Source organism: Sturnira hondurensis, unplaced genomic scaffold (assembly GCF_014824575.4).
Source record: "Sturnira hondurensis isolate 20B ecotype Veracruz unplaced genomic scaffold, ASM1482457v3 Scaffold0001221, whole genome shotgun sequence".
In the NCBI taxonomy this organism is placed as follows: Eukaryota; Metazoa; Chordata; class Mammalia; order Chiroptera; family Phyllostomidae; genus Sturnira; species Sturnira hondurensis.
Window position 1 is genome coordinate 6,054,099 of NW_028073852.1, and position 17,708 is coordinate 6,071,806.

General features: G+C 44.8%; 1 protein-coding gene and 1 pseudogene across 8 annotated transcripts in view; one reads left to right on the top strand and one right to left on the bottom strand.

The window, feature by feature from the left end:
- Positions 1 to 9,836: 9,836 nt before the first annotated feature.
- TAF15 (TATA-box binding protein associated factor 15) overlaps positions 9,837 to 17,708 on the top strand; it is a 30,260-nt gene continuing 22,388 nt past the window's right edge. For 7 of the 8 annotated variants that reach the window (XM_037066868.1, XM_037066875.1, XM_037066887.1 and 4 more), the window contains exons 1-2: positions 9,837 to 9,947; positions 16,361 to 16,400. In XM_037066868.1, the coding sequence (XP_036922763.1) occupies positions 9,941 to 9,947; positions 16,361 to 16,400 (47 nt within the window). In that variant the 5' untranslated portion in view covers positions 9,837 to 9,940. The remainder of the gene's footprint in view (positions 9,948 to 16,360; positions 16,401 to 17,708) is intronic. The other variant, XM_037066905.1, reaches the window with a different exon arrangement.
- LOC119003407 (uncharacterized) lies at positions 17,067 to 17,157 on the bottom strand (annotated as a pseudogene).

Genomic DNA, 17,708 nt, shown 5'->3' on the forward strand with positions numbered 1-17,708 from the left:
AAGTAATGCCTGTAAGTCACTCAGCGCCGTGCCTGGCATCATGAAGAACGCGTTTAATAAGTGGCAGCCGGCAAGCCCCGTGACTTTCCGCAAAGGGTTTAGCTAATGTGTCAGCTTCCTCGTAAACAAAACGAGAGCAAGTGATATCTAGTTCCTGGAGTCGCATGAGGGTTAAAAGGGAAAATGAGTATCAAGTGCCCGGCTTTATGGATCCCACACAATCGTAGCAAAGGTGGAGTGAAACGCTTTACGTGAAAGCCTTAGAGTTACCTAAACTCACACTGAGAAAAAGTAACCTGATTTCATCATCTGCCTTAGTGACTGAAAGCAGGTGGCTGTCTCTCTCCTTAGTTTGCTAATCTGTAAAATGCACGTGGCACAGTGCCGCCTACCTCTGGAAACTGCGTGGATTAGATGATTGACGTACGTCAGTCATTTGTAATCTACAAAGTGCTAAACAAATGTAATGAAGTGTTCTTATCCTAAGGCTTAGGGCCTCGGAGGGTTTGTTAATACACAGAGTGCTTTTGTTATTTAGAAAAGGGTGTCACTCTGGTGAAGAAATGTTTAAAATTTTTATTTATTAATTGATTTTAGAGAGGAGGAGGGGAGAGAGAGAGAGAGAGAGAGAGAGAGAGAGAGAGAGAGAGAGAGAGAGAGAGAGAGAGGAGCACGGATTGGTTGGCTCTCCTCTGCCCTGACCAATCCGAGATCCAGGCACGTACCCTGGCTGGGAATCTAACCAGAGGCCTTGAGCTTTGCAGGACGCCGCCAACCAACTGGGCCACACTGGTCAGGGCTGGTGGAGGAGTATTTAAAAGGCGCCTCTTTGATTAGACAGCCATCTCAGAAATAGGAGTTCCCGTGGAGGAGTAATTGAATAGGCCGCACCCACCTCCCAGTCAACCAAAGAAAATGGGGCACTCATCAGGAAGAGCCAATTAGACGTTCCTCTGGCAGACCAATGAGAAGAAGGCGCCTTTCGACGGAGCGCGGTGGTGCCAGGACCCACTGGGTACAGAGTTGAGGGTGGATTTCTGTGTCCAGCGTCCCATCCAAGGGGTGCCCTTGGGCACGTCTCCTTGCCTGGAACGGAGCCCCAGAGACTCTGGACAAGGCCTAGGCCTTACTTTCAGAGATGCTCAGCTAAGGCCAGAGCAGACTGTGACAGCCACAGGCTCAGGGGAAGTCCTGTGGTCAGCCTGGAGGAGGGAGAGTCTGACGGCGAATCCAGTAGGGTTGCTAGATTTAGCACATCAAAATACAGGATGTCCAGTTGAACCTGAGTATCAGAGTAACGACGAGTGATTTTTTTAGAATAGGTATGTGTCGATACAATATTCGGGACATACTTAAATCAAAAAATTATTCATCTGAATACTTTTTTATCTGAAATTCAAGTTTAACTTGGTGTCCTTTATTTTATCTGGCCATCTGTGGGGGGGGATGTCAGAAGGTTGCAAGTAGGCATGATATATGGTGCTTTTGACCAATAGGTGGATTTTAAACTTTTATTTATTAATTAGAGAGAGGGAAAGGGATGGAGAAAGGGAGAGAAACATCAGTTGCCTGTCGCATGTGCCCCAACTTGGGAGAAGATACTGAACCGGCAACCTGGGCATGTGCGCTGACCAGGAATTGAACTAGCGATCTTTCACTCTGCGGGATGTCACCCAACTGAGTCAATACGGGTCAGGGCCAACGGGAGGATTGTGATAGCCCAGATACAACTCTGCTTGTAGTTCTGAGGGGTAGCAGTTGGTACACGCACTGTGGGCCAAGCTGGAGTTGAACCTAGATTTGCCCACTTTTTCTTCAGGAAGGATTTCAACATCCCTTCCGCTGGCACATCGCGGGGATTCTCTATTTCCACTGGTAGGAGAGTGGAAGGCACAGGTTCCCTGGGGGGCTGAGTGGCTGGGAGGAGACAGGCTCAGCCACTCAGAGAGCTGCCCCTGCCTTCCTCTACTTCCCTGGTCCCTGGACGGCGAAGAAACTAGCACGCTACTGTGTTTGAAAGCTGACTTCCCCTGTTTTCCTTGTGTGTCCTTGGCTGGATTACTCCATCCTTTCCTCTTCCCATTCCACCTCTGCCTGTGGTCCCTTGGCGATGCCACTGAGACTTGGAAGTGCCTGCGAGACTTTGTGCAGAACGTTTCCTTTGCCCACACACTCGCCATGGGCTTCAACCAGGCCTTTGCACAGAATATCTCCTTCCCAGGAAGACAGCATGTTTCCATGGTTAGGGCCTGGGTGGCAGAAGGTTCTGTTCCCTTCTGCCTCTGGAGGTTACTCATAATCCCAGAGCAACCCATTCTGTGATCTTCCATAATCCAGGGGTCTACGCATGTCCACAACTGACTTGCTGTTTGGTTTTATCACCCAGGACACACGCTGAGCCAAGAAACTTTCCATGGGATGGAGAAGGAAGGTGGCCTGCAGTGTAAGAGAGGGATCCAGGAGGAAAGGAGGATGGGGAAGGCGGGGTGGTTTACTGGAGGAAGCTCAGTCCACAGCCAGGGTATCAGAAGAGGGATGGAAGGAGGAAGGCTTTGGAGCGGGGATTCTCAAGGCACAGCCCAAAGATCGCCCACATCTGGGACAGTACTGTGGTGACAAATGGCTATGTCCATCCCAACCCATGGTTTCTTCCTCTGGTGGGAGAGGAGGTGGGGAGGGAGTGAGGAGTTGGAACAAAATAATAATGGTGAATACTTGTTGAGAAATGAACATGGGCCATGTATGTGTGGTGTGCTTGACCTGAATCATATCACTGAATCTTTGTGGCTACTGTTATAAGCATCCTTATCTGAAAGATGAGGAAACCGAAGCACAGAGAGATATCACTTGTCCAAAGTCACAGCTCTAGTAATGGAGTCAGGGTTCAAACCTGGAGCATAAGTCCAGATCTTAAACTCTATTATCTTGCCTCAAGTCAAATTTATAAAATGTGATTCTTGGATCGCCTGCATTGAATCACCTGGAGGCACATATTAAAAATTCAGCTTCCAGAGCCCTACTCCAGACCCACTTAATCACTAGATACCAGATACCAGTGCTCAAGAGGAAGATAGTAGCGGGTTTCTCCAGGATCTGGCTCTTTCCTTCCTTCTCTATCTCGGCAGTGCGGGGTCCTGACCCAGCGAGGCTGGCGGCCCTCTCCATCCCTCCTCTTCAAAGATGGCTGCATGCCTTGCCTCCCTCTCCCTGCTGGGCTTGGTTCAGACCCACAGTGCCTCTCAGCCTTCCCAGAGTGGACAGGACTGCTGTGGAATTCAAGCTGGGGCTTGGACAGGTTGCCTGCCCAGGCAGGCAGCTGCCTGGCCCATTCCTTCTTTTCCGACAGAAGACGACAGTTGGCCAGTGAGTGGTTTTCCTGACCAGGACCTCTTGAATCAGGCAGGATGTGTGGACCTGCACAAGGGCCCCCTGGGCCTCAGTTTCTCTCTTCACAACACAAGAAACAATCCGCTTTGTCTCTGCCCCTTCCTCCTTCCCAGGAAGTGTGCAGAGCACAAAGCAGATTTTATCAGAAGGAATTCTGGGCTTCAGAGAGAGGCACAGAACAGAATGATCAACCTCCAAAACCCACAATAATAGGAATGAGAAGATAAGGCCACGGGATTAGCTTGGGAGAGCTGAAAGGAGGTCCTCCCCAGAGTTCTGAGTTTAGCGCTGATCATTTGGATTCATTATTGACCATAATCTCTGCATTTTTAGCTGTGATTCCCGATTTTCTGGCAATCACTTCTGCCTTTGACACAGTAGTTTCCGCTCTCCGGCACCTGTGGATGTGATTTCATCAGCCTGGGTCACATTCACAAGTATACCTGCCCACCCACCTGCCTCCCTGTACCTACATACACATGCACATCTTTGTATGGGACTAGAAAATCAAGACATTTGCAGCAAGGCAGACCTGGGTTCGAATCTCGGCCTTTTTGCACTCTGTTGAAACTTACAAGTCAACGATCATGTTTTGCTGTGTATAATGCACCCCCACATTTGTGTGTATTCTACACAGGATTATTATGCCCACTATTATACCTGTGGTATGTAATTGTTATACCCACGTATAATGAGCACCCTTATTTTCCCCTCAAAAACTTGGGCAAAAAACTGCACATTAGACAGGGCAAAATAAGGGTAATGTTTCTGCCATCTTAAAATAGGACCCTGGTTTGCTCTGAGGAACAAGCTGGACAATTAATACATGTTAAATCCTATCAAATGCTGGGTATTGGGGGCACACCCACACGTATTCTTCACACAGGTTCACACCGAGTGTGCTCACACCCAGACAGCACATCCGAGGGCAGCCTCATGGGCATCTCCTCACCAGGCCGTAATCTTGGCACTCATCGGTCCCATCTCCCCTAACCCTTGTTAGGGTTTGCAGGGTGTCAGCCTCTTCTGGTTTGTTTTTCACTCACATCAGGACCCAGGGGACCGGCAAGGAGCACAATAAAATAAAAGCCCGGCCAATCTGGCGCTGTGCCCCACTTCCCTTCCCCATAAAGGCTATCTAACTGCCAGCCATCTGGCCTCGAAGGCCGGGCCAGGGCCTGCTTGGAATCTGCTGCTTTGCTCAAAAGACCTGCTAACAGGAAACTGTCTGCTTCCTTTCCACCCCAAACAGGAAGTGCCTGCCCCTGTCCTGAGGACAGGGCAGCCTGTTCATTTAACAAGGAGCCTTCCCCTGCCACAGTGGTATTCTTCGTGGGAGGCTTGCTCTCTAGGAAGGCTGGAGGAGCAGGGAGGGGCAGCTCCCTGGGGGTGGGGGCTGGTGTTGGCTACTACTGCTTGTGGCACTCGGCCCGGAGCGGGCACTGTTAACCTTTCACCAAACACTCTCCAAACACTTGGGGCACTAGAGAAGTCCTAGATAAGGTCTTTGAACTTGAGGAATTTACAGACAAGTGAGAGAGACAGGTCATACCATTCCACCCCCTTCACTGCCCTACCGATTTATTCATTAAATACAAGATTTTTCATTTTTCTTTTTTTAACGCCTTCTGTTTCAGGCACTGTGTGAAGCACTGAGGAGGGGTTCCGAGATGAACTACACAACCCAACTAGAGAACAGATCAGCTTCTGATCAGGTAGGCAAGCCTTGAATTACGTGGTACAATTGTGAATTCCATGGGCTTTCCCAAGCGAGGCGAAATCACTGAGGTCTGTGTTTTATTTACTCTGCTAGGACCCTCTGCTGGGTACCTCTCCCTGCTTCCTCTTGCGCCCCCTGCAGTCTATTCTCAGAACAGCACCCCGAGTAATCCTGGTAAAATAGGTCAGTTCCTGCAAGGTGTCTCTTTGCTGGATGGCTCCCTCTAATGGCTTTTGCTTCTCACTCTACGTCAATTCAGTCCTTGGAACATCCTACAAGGCCCTAACACCAGTGGTGGAAGGGTTGAGAAGCCAAACAGGGAAAGAAAGCAAGTCAGAAATGATCATTCCTGTTAGATAGCAAAATTTAACTGAGCAAATTTGAAGATCTAATTAACCATATTAAGCAATTCATGAGTCGCTACAAGGGTGCTTGGATGAACTGTACAAAAGAGAAGGCTCATATAGGAACAAAGAAGGTGGGACTAAGTTAGGGGTAGATTGTTTCAGGCAAAACACCTTCCCCTAGGGCAGCAATTTTCTACCTTTTTCATCTCCTGACAAACAACGCATTACTGAAATTCTGTGGCACATCAAAACATTAAGTATAATTTCACTCATTCACACTGGGTGGCTATTGTTGTTTTGGCTGGTGTCATTTTTTAAATTTGATAATCTAAGGGAAAAGAAGCCATGCCCCTAAAAACCGGATTTTGCCATATATAATGCACACTGCTTTGCCCAAAATCTTGAGGGAAAAATAAGGATGTGCATTATACATAGGTATAATAATGATGTGCCTTGGCATTTATAATGCACACAAGACCTTGGGTGGGTATTATACACAGCAAAATACGGTAGTCAGGTACTGCATGTTTTAAAAATTCTTTCATAGGTCACACTGGTTGAAAATTGCTGCCCTAGAAGAGGGGGCAGTGGCTTATCAGGCAGATTACCTCACTGGTGCGGGTCAGGAAATTCCAGGTTGATTGGTTCAGAATTCCACTCCTGGGAGAGGCTGCAGCTGCAGTTAGGTTTGTTGTCAAATTTTGGTTTGGCGCCTTGGTTTAGCAAAAGTGACTATTGGCCTGCCTTCCTCCCTTCCTTCTTTCCACAATAAATAGATGCCTCTACCAGCCGTAGGCTGGAGGAATGGAAGGAGGAGTGGGGTTTCTGGAGCCCAGGATCCAGAGTCAAGGATGGAAACTGGAGCTCTGGAGAAGACAGTGCTGCCTGGGACCCCACCCCACCCCTCTTCCAGGGAGGGATAGGGAGAAATAACCCTAGATCCTTTCTTCCTTCTGCCGTCTACTTTTGAAAGAGGACACCCATGGGCTGATTCTAGTTGGAAGGTGCGGCCTGAAGGAATCTCTGAGACTGAAATGCAGCCTGCAGGGGTCAGCTCCCCATGTGAGGCGTAGACGAGGGCCTAACAGGCCCAGTACCAGGACATTCCCACATACATTCTGCTAAAGCTGATGGGTAAAATGCACCTGTTGTCTTCCCTAAATATGCAGGCCAAGGCTGGGGTAGTGGAGGGAGCAGGACCTTGTGGCCTGAAGAATGACTGGGTAAAGTCTGTTGCAGACAATCATCCCAGGCAAAATCCTGGAAGGCAGGTGAGCACAGGACTCAGTCTTCGAGGCCCTTGGTGGTAGAGCAGGGACCCCAGGAAAGAAGCCCCGGGGCAGTGAGTTCCCTGTTTTGGGTTTGGGACACCAGGGACACTGTAAAAAGAACACTGGGCTTGGTGCAAGGGCCTGGGTTTCAGCTCTGCTTCTGTCCTGAATTGGCTGTGTAAACTTGGTGGAGAATTCACCTTCAGTGTTCTCATCCTCAAAATGTGAGTAACAGCAATACCTATATTTCACAGGGCATCCTGAAGATTAAGAGATAATGGACATAGAAAATTAAGTTTCACTTCATGGCTTAGATTAGTCAGAAGTTCTCCACTGTTTTAAATTTAATACCTAAACTCCTCCACAAGGCACTTAAGGCTTTTCAGGCTGAGGCTTCTGCCTACTGCTTTCACTTCATTCACCATCACTCCCCATCCCTGTGACTCCGCAGACCAGCCAGACGAATCCACTTGCAATTCCCAGAACTTTGTTCTCTCTCCGCCCTTTCTCTTTGGACTACGCTTTTCCCGATGTGCACCCCCCTGGTGAATTCCTGTTCTTTCTTCAAAGCTCAGTTTAGGAGGTATCTCCTGTAGGAAGCCTTCCTTAATACCCCGTCCACCCTTCAGGACGGCTGGATGCTCTTCCTCTCTGTTTTCAGAGCACCCTTAGCATCCTCCAATTCGAGCACGTTCAGTAACTGATGGGAATCACAGGTCTATACTGTCCCTGTTATGCAGTTGCAGTTCCTGAAGGGCAGGGGCTGTGGTGCTTACTATTTTTCTTTGTTCCAGGACCTGACACCTAGTAGACATCAGGAGAATACAGTTGAGTGAAGAATGCATACATGCATGAATGGAAAAATAAACGAACTCATGAGTGGTGGTATGAACTTAGGGAATTGATGATAAGCAACACTCTCTGTATTCCCGTGCTTTCAAACATCCAAATTCTGGCCCTGGCTGGTGTAACTCAGTGGATTGAGCGTGGGCCTGTGAATTAGAGAATCGCGGTTCAATTCCCAGTCAGGGCACATGCCTGGGTTGCAGGCCAGTTCCCTGCAGGGGATGCACAAGAGACAACCACACATTGATATTTCTCTCCCTCTCTCCTTCCCTTCCCCTCTAAAGATAAATAAATAAAATCTTTAAAAAAATCCCAATTCTGCCCTGGCTGGTGTGGCTCAGTGGACTGAGTGCCAGCCTGCGGGTCAGAATGTAGCCAGTTCGATTTCCAGTCAGGACACATGCCCGGGTTAAGGGCTGGGTCCCCTGTGGGGGCCATGTGAGAAAACCACACATTGATGTTTCTCTCCTTCTCCCTCCCTTCCCCTCTCTCTGAAAATAAGGAAATAAAATCTATTAAAAATCCCAATTCTAAAAAAATTAAAAAGAACAATCTAGAAGACCCCCCCCAACCCAATTCCCTCATGTTATTTATTGCACAAGGCCATCTCCTCCGATGGGTTGCCTTCCTCGGTATTCAAGCTGGACAGCTAAATTGTTTTCAGTCATGCGAGAATTTCTATTCCCTTAGCCTTGCTTGTTTGGACCTGTCTGGAGAGCTCTGTGACCCACTGCATCCAGAGCCAAAGGCACAATGACTGCAGGGATAATGGAGAGATGACCTCATACCTTTTTTTTTCTGACCTGAAGGCATTCATTCTGAGGTGCTGTTCCACCTCCGCCCAACCTGTTCTCCCTCTTCTTCCTGTTCCCTATTGCAGTGGATACCCCACGGTCTGTCCCCTTGTCTAAGTGGGGAACCCACAGCTCACCCCAGACTTCCTTCTCTGTGCCAGCTCCGCCCACTCAAATCAGTCACTGGGTCTTGCCCACTCCCTCTGGGATCTCTTCACTTACCTCCATCTCCCCGGATGCAACTCGAGCCCACTCTCACCAGAATGGTTGTACTGGCTAGCTAATTGGTCTTCCTGCTTTTAGGCACTTTTCATCTCTATACGTTTTTCGTAAGGCAGCCCCCAGATGAAAATCTGATCTTCTTTAAAAATGCTCCAGTGAGGGCTTCCCACTGCCTTCGAGGTAAGGCGCAGACTCTCCCATACTATACAAGGTCTCAGCTACTTTTGTGGCTTCATCTCCTACCGTTCTCCCCTCACTGGTAAACTCCAAACATACTGAATCACTTGTTTTGCAACTAGTCCGGAGCATTTTCCCCAGCTTGTTCAACTTCTGCTCGCCACCTGTCGTTTGCCTCAGATGTCCCCTGGCCCTCGGGTAAAGGGTCCTTGTGTGCTCTCTTGGAGGTCACAGTTTTGTCTCACACTCGAGTTCTAGTTCCCAGTCTAATGGTTAAACCCATAGAGAGTGGTATCTGGTTACTAGGATTCGAATTCCACGTCGGCCATCTACTGGCTGTGTGACCTAGAGCGAGCAAATTCTGCCTTCTCTTCTGAATACGGGGATTACGGTTCATCAACCTGCTGAGAACCGAATGAGATGATCGGGGGTGCCTGACAAGTAGGTATCTTATTAGCGCTGAAAACTAAAGCTCTGCGCCCCATCCCGCCGCAAACTGAGTCTGGTCTGTGTGTGAGTTCGTCTTAATGCACACGTTTGTTCCAGCATTCCCTTGTAGTCCACTTTTTACTTGACAAGCTAGGTATGACACGACAGACCGGGAGGCGGTCAGGCACCTGAGCTGGTCACGATTTTCCGTCCCCGAGTTCGTCGACTCCCGACACCCGCAGGCGGCTCAAGCTATCTGCAGGCCAAGCGGAGCGAGCTAGGACATACCATACCAAATTTTAGGGGAAGAAAGGCCATTTCTAACAAATAGTCCGTGTTTGTAAGTCTTCTTTCGCTGTCTAACCTCAAATCTATCAGACCAAATAAAGTAGGAAATAGGGCTGTAATTAGGGCAGAGCGAGCAGCTTCACCTTTCTCTCCCACCCTGATCCCGGCATTGGTACTTTCTCCTCTCAATTCCCTCTCAATAATGGTACCGTCCGCGGAGGGGAGGACAGACAGGGATTCCCAAGTCCTCAGGCTTAGGAGGCTGGTACTAGTACAGAACCACCCCTCCTGCCGTGACGCTATGGTGCCGCCCACCGTCCTCTGATTGGCTGCCGAGGCCCCGCAGTCAGGCTCTGCCCGCCGCTCCGCCCTCAGTACCTCTTCGGCCGCCGCGCCGCCTGTTTCTCGTATTCCTTGTTCTCGGCGGGCTGTGGGGGCTCCGCGCCGCGGCCGTTAGTCATGTCGGGTAGGTGATTTCTTTAGCGAGCAGCGGCAGCGGCGAGAAGGGGCCTTGCGTGGCTGGGTCATCTTCCCGCCCACCGGAGGGCCCCGAGGAAAAGCCTCCGGCCCTAAGGGAGGCTGGGGGTGGGGGGACGCGGCCGCCGCGGCCGCCGCCATGTTGGACTGGAGGGACGCACGCTCCCAACGCTCTCCGTCTGCAAATCTCGGCGGGAGCGCCTCTGGTCCCTGTCTTTTGGCTCTGCCCTTGGAACCTGGGGCGACGTGCTGTTCTCCGGGGAGGGTGTGGGAACCGGGGGGCGGAGGCCGTCTACGCCATCACAGGGGCGGGGGGAAGCCCGTGATTAAAGCCTCAGCTGGAGCATCGGTGCTTCTGGTGCTCCGCTCCGCCTCTCGTCTTCAGCGGAGCCTCGGGCCGTCGTCTCTCCACCTCGTACCTCAGTTTCCCCAACCGTGAAGTGGAGCTGGGCCTTCTGACTCACCCGTTCATCAGGTGGGGGCCCTGACGCCCTGGGAGCCCATTCAGAAGGACGTTGCCTTCCACGAAATATCTGCTTATCGTCAGTCATCCCTTCTGTCGTAATGAGCCGAATTCCAGTCGGGGGTGTTTGTATAAAATTGAGCTCGCTTTTCAGCCTTCTTTGTCGTCATTCTCCCCCGTTTAGTCGTGCTGTTATTATTTTTTTTAATCCGCAAGAGCTTGAAGTCGAGCCTTTTCTATGATGGGTCGGCTCCTGTAGGTACATGGGTCATTTACCTTAACACAGATCGAAGAAAGAGGCAGTCCTCCACGAAACACTGGAATTGGTAGAAGCCCCCACCCGCCCTGGAGTGGAAGAGAAAAAGGGGCCGCGGTCTCCTTAGCGCAGCCGGTTTGGAACCTGCTGACCCGGAATACAGAGTCTGGAGCCCGGGGTTTCTTTTCGTTTGGCAGCCCTAGCCGACCACACAAGGTCCTCTTGTCACAGGTTGCAAAGACCCAGTTATCCACTTGCTGAGAGTTAGATGCTACTTTTCAGGGGCAAGAGCAGAACATTTCTCTAAAGACATGTGGTTGGGATGAAAATGAGTGGTGACAGAGTCTTGTAGCAGTTTTTTTTTAAGGGGAGAACCCGTTGGTATTCCCCCGCCCCCCCATCCAGTCTTAGAGAAGGACGGAAATGTGACCAAAAGGAAGCAGGAGGCTAATAAGAAATCAGATTAGTGGGAATGGCTGGACAGGAGAGGGAGAAACATTCCTTAAATCAGCATGGGTGTTGGGTAGCCAGAATGTTTCTCTTTCTGGGAGGGGGCATCTCGTTTCTTCTTTCAATTACTCTGTAATCGTTGCTCAAACCAAATAATTTCTTACCCTAAAGTAGATGTTGGTACATCTTTTACCGGGTGCATAGTTTGGGGTGAAGGAAGTCTGGTAAAACTCCGCAGAAATACACAAGTACATATACCCTTACTTAGGAGGGTGTGTAGCTCATTCATGCTTAAAAAAAAAAAAGATAATTCAGTTGTGTGGAGAAAGTTACCGGCTTTCCAATGGATACAGTGCTTATTCAAAACTTGGTCTGTCTTGATTTTTAACATAATGTTGGTATAAAATGGTGGCCTAATTTTATAGGAGTAGGCAGCTGTTATGGAAGAGTAAATTTAACAGTAAACTCTCTGAACAACTAGTGACATTAAGTCCTTGAACCATCCCAAACTACATGTGTAAGTTTCATCAATCAAACTGACTCAACCACACAAGATGCCTGACAGAGCAGACTTATAAAACCTAATAAAATATAAGCACTTATGTAATCAATAAATCAAAATTATAAATATTGTTTACAAATGTGAAGTATCTGACACCTTTAAAGTTAAAATTATAAACAGTAAATTAGATAAAAATTACAAAGTCAAGATACCTGTCAGCTTTGGCAATATGGCAGACCAAGATAACTTGAAAATCCTCTTAACTATAAACACCTAAAAATCTAAGAACTTAACCAAAAAATAAAGTGGAACGATGCAGCTGTTAGGCACAGAGGAGGTTGCCCTGGGCAGGGAGGGTATGGGTCTCATCATTTAGAAACTGGATTTTATTGCCCAGGTAACTAAAACTAAGGACAGGAGCTGAAGCCTGAGACCATTACAGCCAGGTAATGGAAACTAAAACTTACGTAAGACTTGGATGTTTGAAGGATTGTACATTTGGTGAAAGAGTGATGTAGAAAAAACGTGTACCAGCATGAAATAACAAGGAAGCCTGGACCCTGAATGAAAAAAGTTCTGAGAATTTATAAACTGGAACCTGTGCTTCATACATTTTGGGTGTACCTTTAGGCTGGTAATGGGGTCCAAGAACCCTAAACCAAGAAATCAACATAAAAATTGGTTCTGGTAATAACCTTCAGGTTCCTGGTAGAAACACAAAAACTTTCCTGGAGGAAATTTCACACCCTAGGTCACAAGGAGTCTTATGGAAAAAAAAAAAAAACTTGGAAAACAGGAGTTTACAGTAAAAAATTGCAGAACTCCAGGAAACAACTCAGAGTAGGGTGACAAACAGGATTATAACCCCCTAATAGATAATCTGAAAGTGAATATTACATATTGAAAATCTAAAAGGAAGAATCAACCCTAAGACTAAGATGTTATGAAAAGCCACATATAGATTTGAAAAAGAACCAAGTACAAGTTCTAGAAATGGAAAAATAAGTTGAATTGTAGATAGATCTAGCAGAAGAAATAGTGAAGTAGGAGATAGATGTGATACAGTTTACCCAGAATTCAATTCAGAAGGATACAGAGATGAAAAGCGAAAGATTATGAAACATAGCAAGTAAATTGAGAAGTCCTGTCATACACCTAATACAAGTTTGAGGAGAAAATGGGAGAATTAATCAGTGGTTGATAATTTTATAAAGTTAGTGAATTTTTTAGAATCAAGAAGCAGTGGTTTCAGACATTTAAAAGTCAACTTAGAGCTATATACATTGATTTGAAATTAGATTGAAATACCGATAACAGACCTACTAGAGGAAATGGGAAACTGGTATGATAGAGTTAAAAGTTTTAAGGAACTTGAAAATAACGAAGTGATCATTGGAATTTAGAGGAAAAGTAACCATTGATCTTGAAATTTTTACCTAAAAAGATTAAGACTGCCACGTTCAGGTTTTCCTGAGAGAACTAATAAAATAAGTTAAATGTGGACTGGAGGAATAGAATACAAAACAAAGAAAACAGAATGTAGGGGAAGCAAACACAGGAAATAAAAAGCAAAATATTGAAGCTGAAAATTATAATACTTAGAGTTTCAAAAAACATGGAAGTGCCCTGGCCAGTGGCTGGGTTGGAGTATGGGTCTGTACGCCGAAAGGGTGTGGGTTCAATTCCCAGGCAGGGCATGGACTTAGGTTGCGGTTTAACCTGTCAGTGTCCTGCCTCCTTCGCTCTCCCCTCCCCCTCTCAAATCAATAAACATATCCTTGGGTGAGGATTAAAAAAAAGATGGAAGCAAAAGGACGGGGGGAAAATAGGTGAAGGCTGTGATTGGCATTATGTTACTAAGATTCTTAGTAGAGGTTGACAGTCATTTTGAACTTTGTCGAGAATGCATGTCAGAAATTGAACATAATTAAATTATGGATGGTGACTTACTGAGAACAGAAATTGAATATCACTTATGAAACAGTAAAAGGAAAAAGTTAAAATTCAAAAGAAGGCAGGAAAGTAGTTTAAAGGAAATAATAAAACCAACCCTGATAAGTAGAAAGTCAAGTATTGGTGGGTAGAAATCAATAAACAAGCAGCAATGGTAAACGTATAGAAACAATTTAAAGGCAAAAGATTTTCACCTTGGAGAAAAATCTAGGTATACGCTGTTCAGAAATGGTATGCCTAAAACAAGAAATGTTGCAAGTATAGAGATTAAAAAAGATTAACTGGGTAAACAACCAAAAGGAAGATTATGTTATCCGAATAAAGTGGGCATTTTATTTTATTTATTTATTTTTTAAGAATTTACTTATTTATCTTTAGAGGGGAAGGGAAGGAGAGGAGGAGAGAAATATCAATGTATGGTTGCCTCTTGAGGGTCCCTTGCTGGGAACTGGCCTGCAACCCAGGCATGTGCCTTGACTGGGAATTGAACCACAATCCTTTGGTTCCCAGGCCTGCGCTCAAGCCGCTGAGCCACACCAGCCAGGGGGAAGTGTGGGCATTTTAAATGATAGTTTTTATGTTACCAGTGTTAAAAGGCAATTTACCAGGGAGGTATAAATCTATGCTTCATGTGCCTAACATTTATTATGGCCTCAAAGTACAGAAAGCAAACAAAAACCCTACCACATTTCTAGTCAAATGCATTTTTATTAAACATGCATCTCTGTTTAATTACTAGATTGGGTAGGCCAAATATTAGTAAGAATATGAATGATAGAACTGACAAGCATCATTTAACAGAAAGTACACAGTACTTTTAAAGTTCATAGGGGATATTCATGCAAGTGAAATACTTATCAAGATGGAAAAGAAAAAAAAACAGCAAACCTAATATCAGGACTAATACAGAAAATACCATTTTTGGCTGCAATGAATGGAATATAGTTAGAAGACAAAAGCAAAGAATCAAAACTCTTAAGCACTTGTAAATAATTCATAGGTCCAGACATAAGACTCAAGTGTCGAGAACTCGATGAATAGTTTGAAATGCCCTAAATATTTACAAACTGATTTCCTCTGATGAATGAAAACATCTGTACTTCCTCAAGTATGTATACTAAAGGTCAACCTTATTGCTCAATATGCTGATTTCTGTGTTTCCAGTTTTAAAGTCAGATTGATAATTTGAGGGTTGAAGTGACAGTTACAGTAAAGGATTCTGTTAGCGTCGAACCAGGGTCCCATGACTTATGTGTTGTATACTTCTATAATTTTCCTTGAGCCGAAGTGATACATACTGAGGTCTTAGACGCCACTGTTGTCTCTGGGAGAACCCATATTAATGCCTTCAGATGTAGTTTAACCTAGTCATGCATTCCCATAGTTTCTTAGGTTTTATTCACATTATCCCTGCTCCCCACCCCCTCAAGAATCTTTCAGTTTCCGACTTGGTTGAAGCTAATTTTTTCCCTCACACATCTAATCTCTATGGTCCAGTTAGATTCTATATCCTTTTCCTATGTTTATTTGGTGAGCTATAAATAAATCCATAGTCATTTTGAATAGAGTAGAAAAGTCACTGATTTGATTTGAATTTTTGTTGTTTTCAGAACTGTCAAACAACAAACAGTTTGGTTTCAAATTGGATGAGGTTGGGCCTAATGGTCAGCAGTTTGAGACTCTTAGAATCTTTTTTTTTTTTAAGATTTTATTTATTTTTAGAGACAGGGGAAGGGAGGGAGAAAGAGAGGGAGAGAAACATTGATGTGAGAAAGAAACATCGGCTGGTTGCCTCTCCTGTGTGCCCTGACTAGGGATTGAACCCACAATGCAGGCGTGTGCCTGGCCCGGGAATCTGCCGGCAACTCTTCCCTCTGCAGAACGATGCCCAACCCACTGAGCCACATAGGTCTGACCTGAGTCATTTTTTTGCAGTTGAAAGCCTTTCACGTAATATTCTTTTAAAAATATATATTTTAATTACATTATACATTCAACATTATTTTGTATTCAGGTCCAGTGTACAGCATTGCGGTTAGACATTGTATATTATTCTTATTCATCACTAATAAACTTAGGTCATTCATTTGACTCTAGAAGCCTAAAGGATAGAGCCTACTCAGTTTTTGATGTAACATGTATTGAGAGAATTTTTTAATTTGACATATTACTCAATTCGTGCCTGCCTTGGTAAGGTTTCATTGCTAAAAAGGAAGCTTGAAATAGGTATTGGCTGAGTTGGTGTATCATTTGGCTTAGACCCTGAAAGCTTGGTAAAGTTTTAGTTAACCAGCAGCTGCTTTTACCAAGTCTTCCCAGGTGTTTTTGTTGCCACTGACAGCCGAGGCAGTGCAGTGCAAGGGAGCCGTGGCGTGTGGGGAGGGCGTGGAAGTCCGTGTAATCCTGAGATGGGTCCTGCCCGAGTGTCTCCCCTTCTCGGTCCTCGTTATTTTTAACATGTCTTTTTGTATGTAAAGATAATACAGCTTGAGCTTTAGGTTTTTTTGTTAAAAGGATGGCTTTTTCACTGATTAATTCATGTTTGGTTCTTGTGACTGTCAGGATACATTTGTGTAGTAGTTTCCAAAGACATAGTTTTATAAACAGCAGATGCTATTTGTATAGATTTCTTCTTGTACAGTATCTTAACCTAGTTTTTCTTTCTGTAGTTACTTTTTATGACATTTTCTTACCACATTTCATCTATAGGATCTAAAATCAGCCTTTCAGGGAAGCATAATTTTAAATCAGATTTAAAATTCTTTTTATGTGTTTTAGATTCTGGAAGTTACGGTCAGTCTGGGGGTGAGCAGCAAAGGTAAAGTATACATACATTTTAATAATACCATGAAAAGAGTAGAACTGAGAAAAAGGATGAATTGAGGCCGACCTTCCCACTTCAGATTTGGTATCTGAACGTCTTAAAGAGTTAAACTTTAGCTTGGCACACAGACAGAGTCAGCCTCTGTAAATAAGCGGTGTAAAACGTTCCTCCCTTTTTTTAAAAGACTTTGCATTAGTAAATATAGATACCCCCTAGAAATTAAAACAAATTTCACAGATATTATAGATTGTTTTCTTTGGAGAATTTTTGAAAAGAAATGATTATTAAAAGGATTTAAGCACTTGAACTGTAACAGGTTTTTAGAAAGAAAAAGCATTTTATTTTTTTATTGTATATAATATGCTAATACATTTTTGGGGAGCAGATTTTCTAGAAGCAATGTAATAGAAATGTTTAGAATTGTTAAAAGACTTCTTATCATGCTCACAATGAAAAGTCTGTTTTTTATGTGAATGTTTACATGCAGTAGGGTTCTCTTGCTTACCAGAACACAACCTTCAACTTGTGCTGTAAAGTTTTGTAGTTCAGTGTGAGATATTCAGAATAGCATCTCAAGATTCAGTTCATGAAAACTGATTTGACTTTTTTATTCTTATAGGATAGTGCTAATTTCATAGTAGGCAACTAGCAAGTGTTTATTCAGTGAAATAGATTTTGTAAAGTTAAATTCTGTTAGCGCTTGATAACTCTAGAAACAAACTATAAAAATGATCCCTGAAAGTATAGTCTTAGCATTTGAAAACTCTAAAGTGATAAAAAAGATTTTCTAACGAATGTTTTATTTTTCTTTGGCATATATTCAGAAAGTTTGTTTCTGACTTGTTCAGGCTAACATGCTGTAAGATTAAAGATACTTCCAATCCGAGGAAGTTACATTTATTCAATCAAACTATATGCCAGGCTGTGTTCTGAAGTACAAAGTAATTTCATTTTATGATAGTAATCTGAAGATAAACGTATCTCTAATCACTGAGGCACAAAAACTAAACTTTTAGTGCCACCCTGTGCCTTGTCTAGGAAGTTGAAGGCAGATTTGAGGCAAACGGTAGGAAGAAATTAATCTGTCAAAACATAGCTAAGTTGATTAAAGGCTAACTGAAACTTCTCGTTTTTCTGCGTCAGATAATTTGTTACCAGTCTTCCTGCCTTATTGTCTGTTCCCTCCTCCACCCCCAGGCAAAATTCTCTTGGGATTTTCTAGCTCTGGTGAAGTTTTGTTTATTTGTGGGAGATTTTTGAAGCAAAATATCTGGTATTTGGCGTCCAAATGGTCTGGGAGTG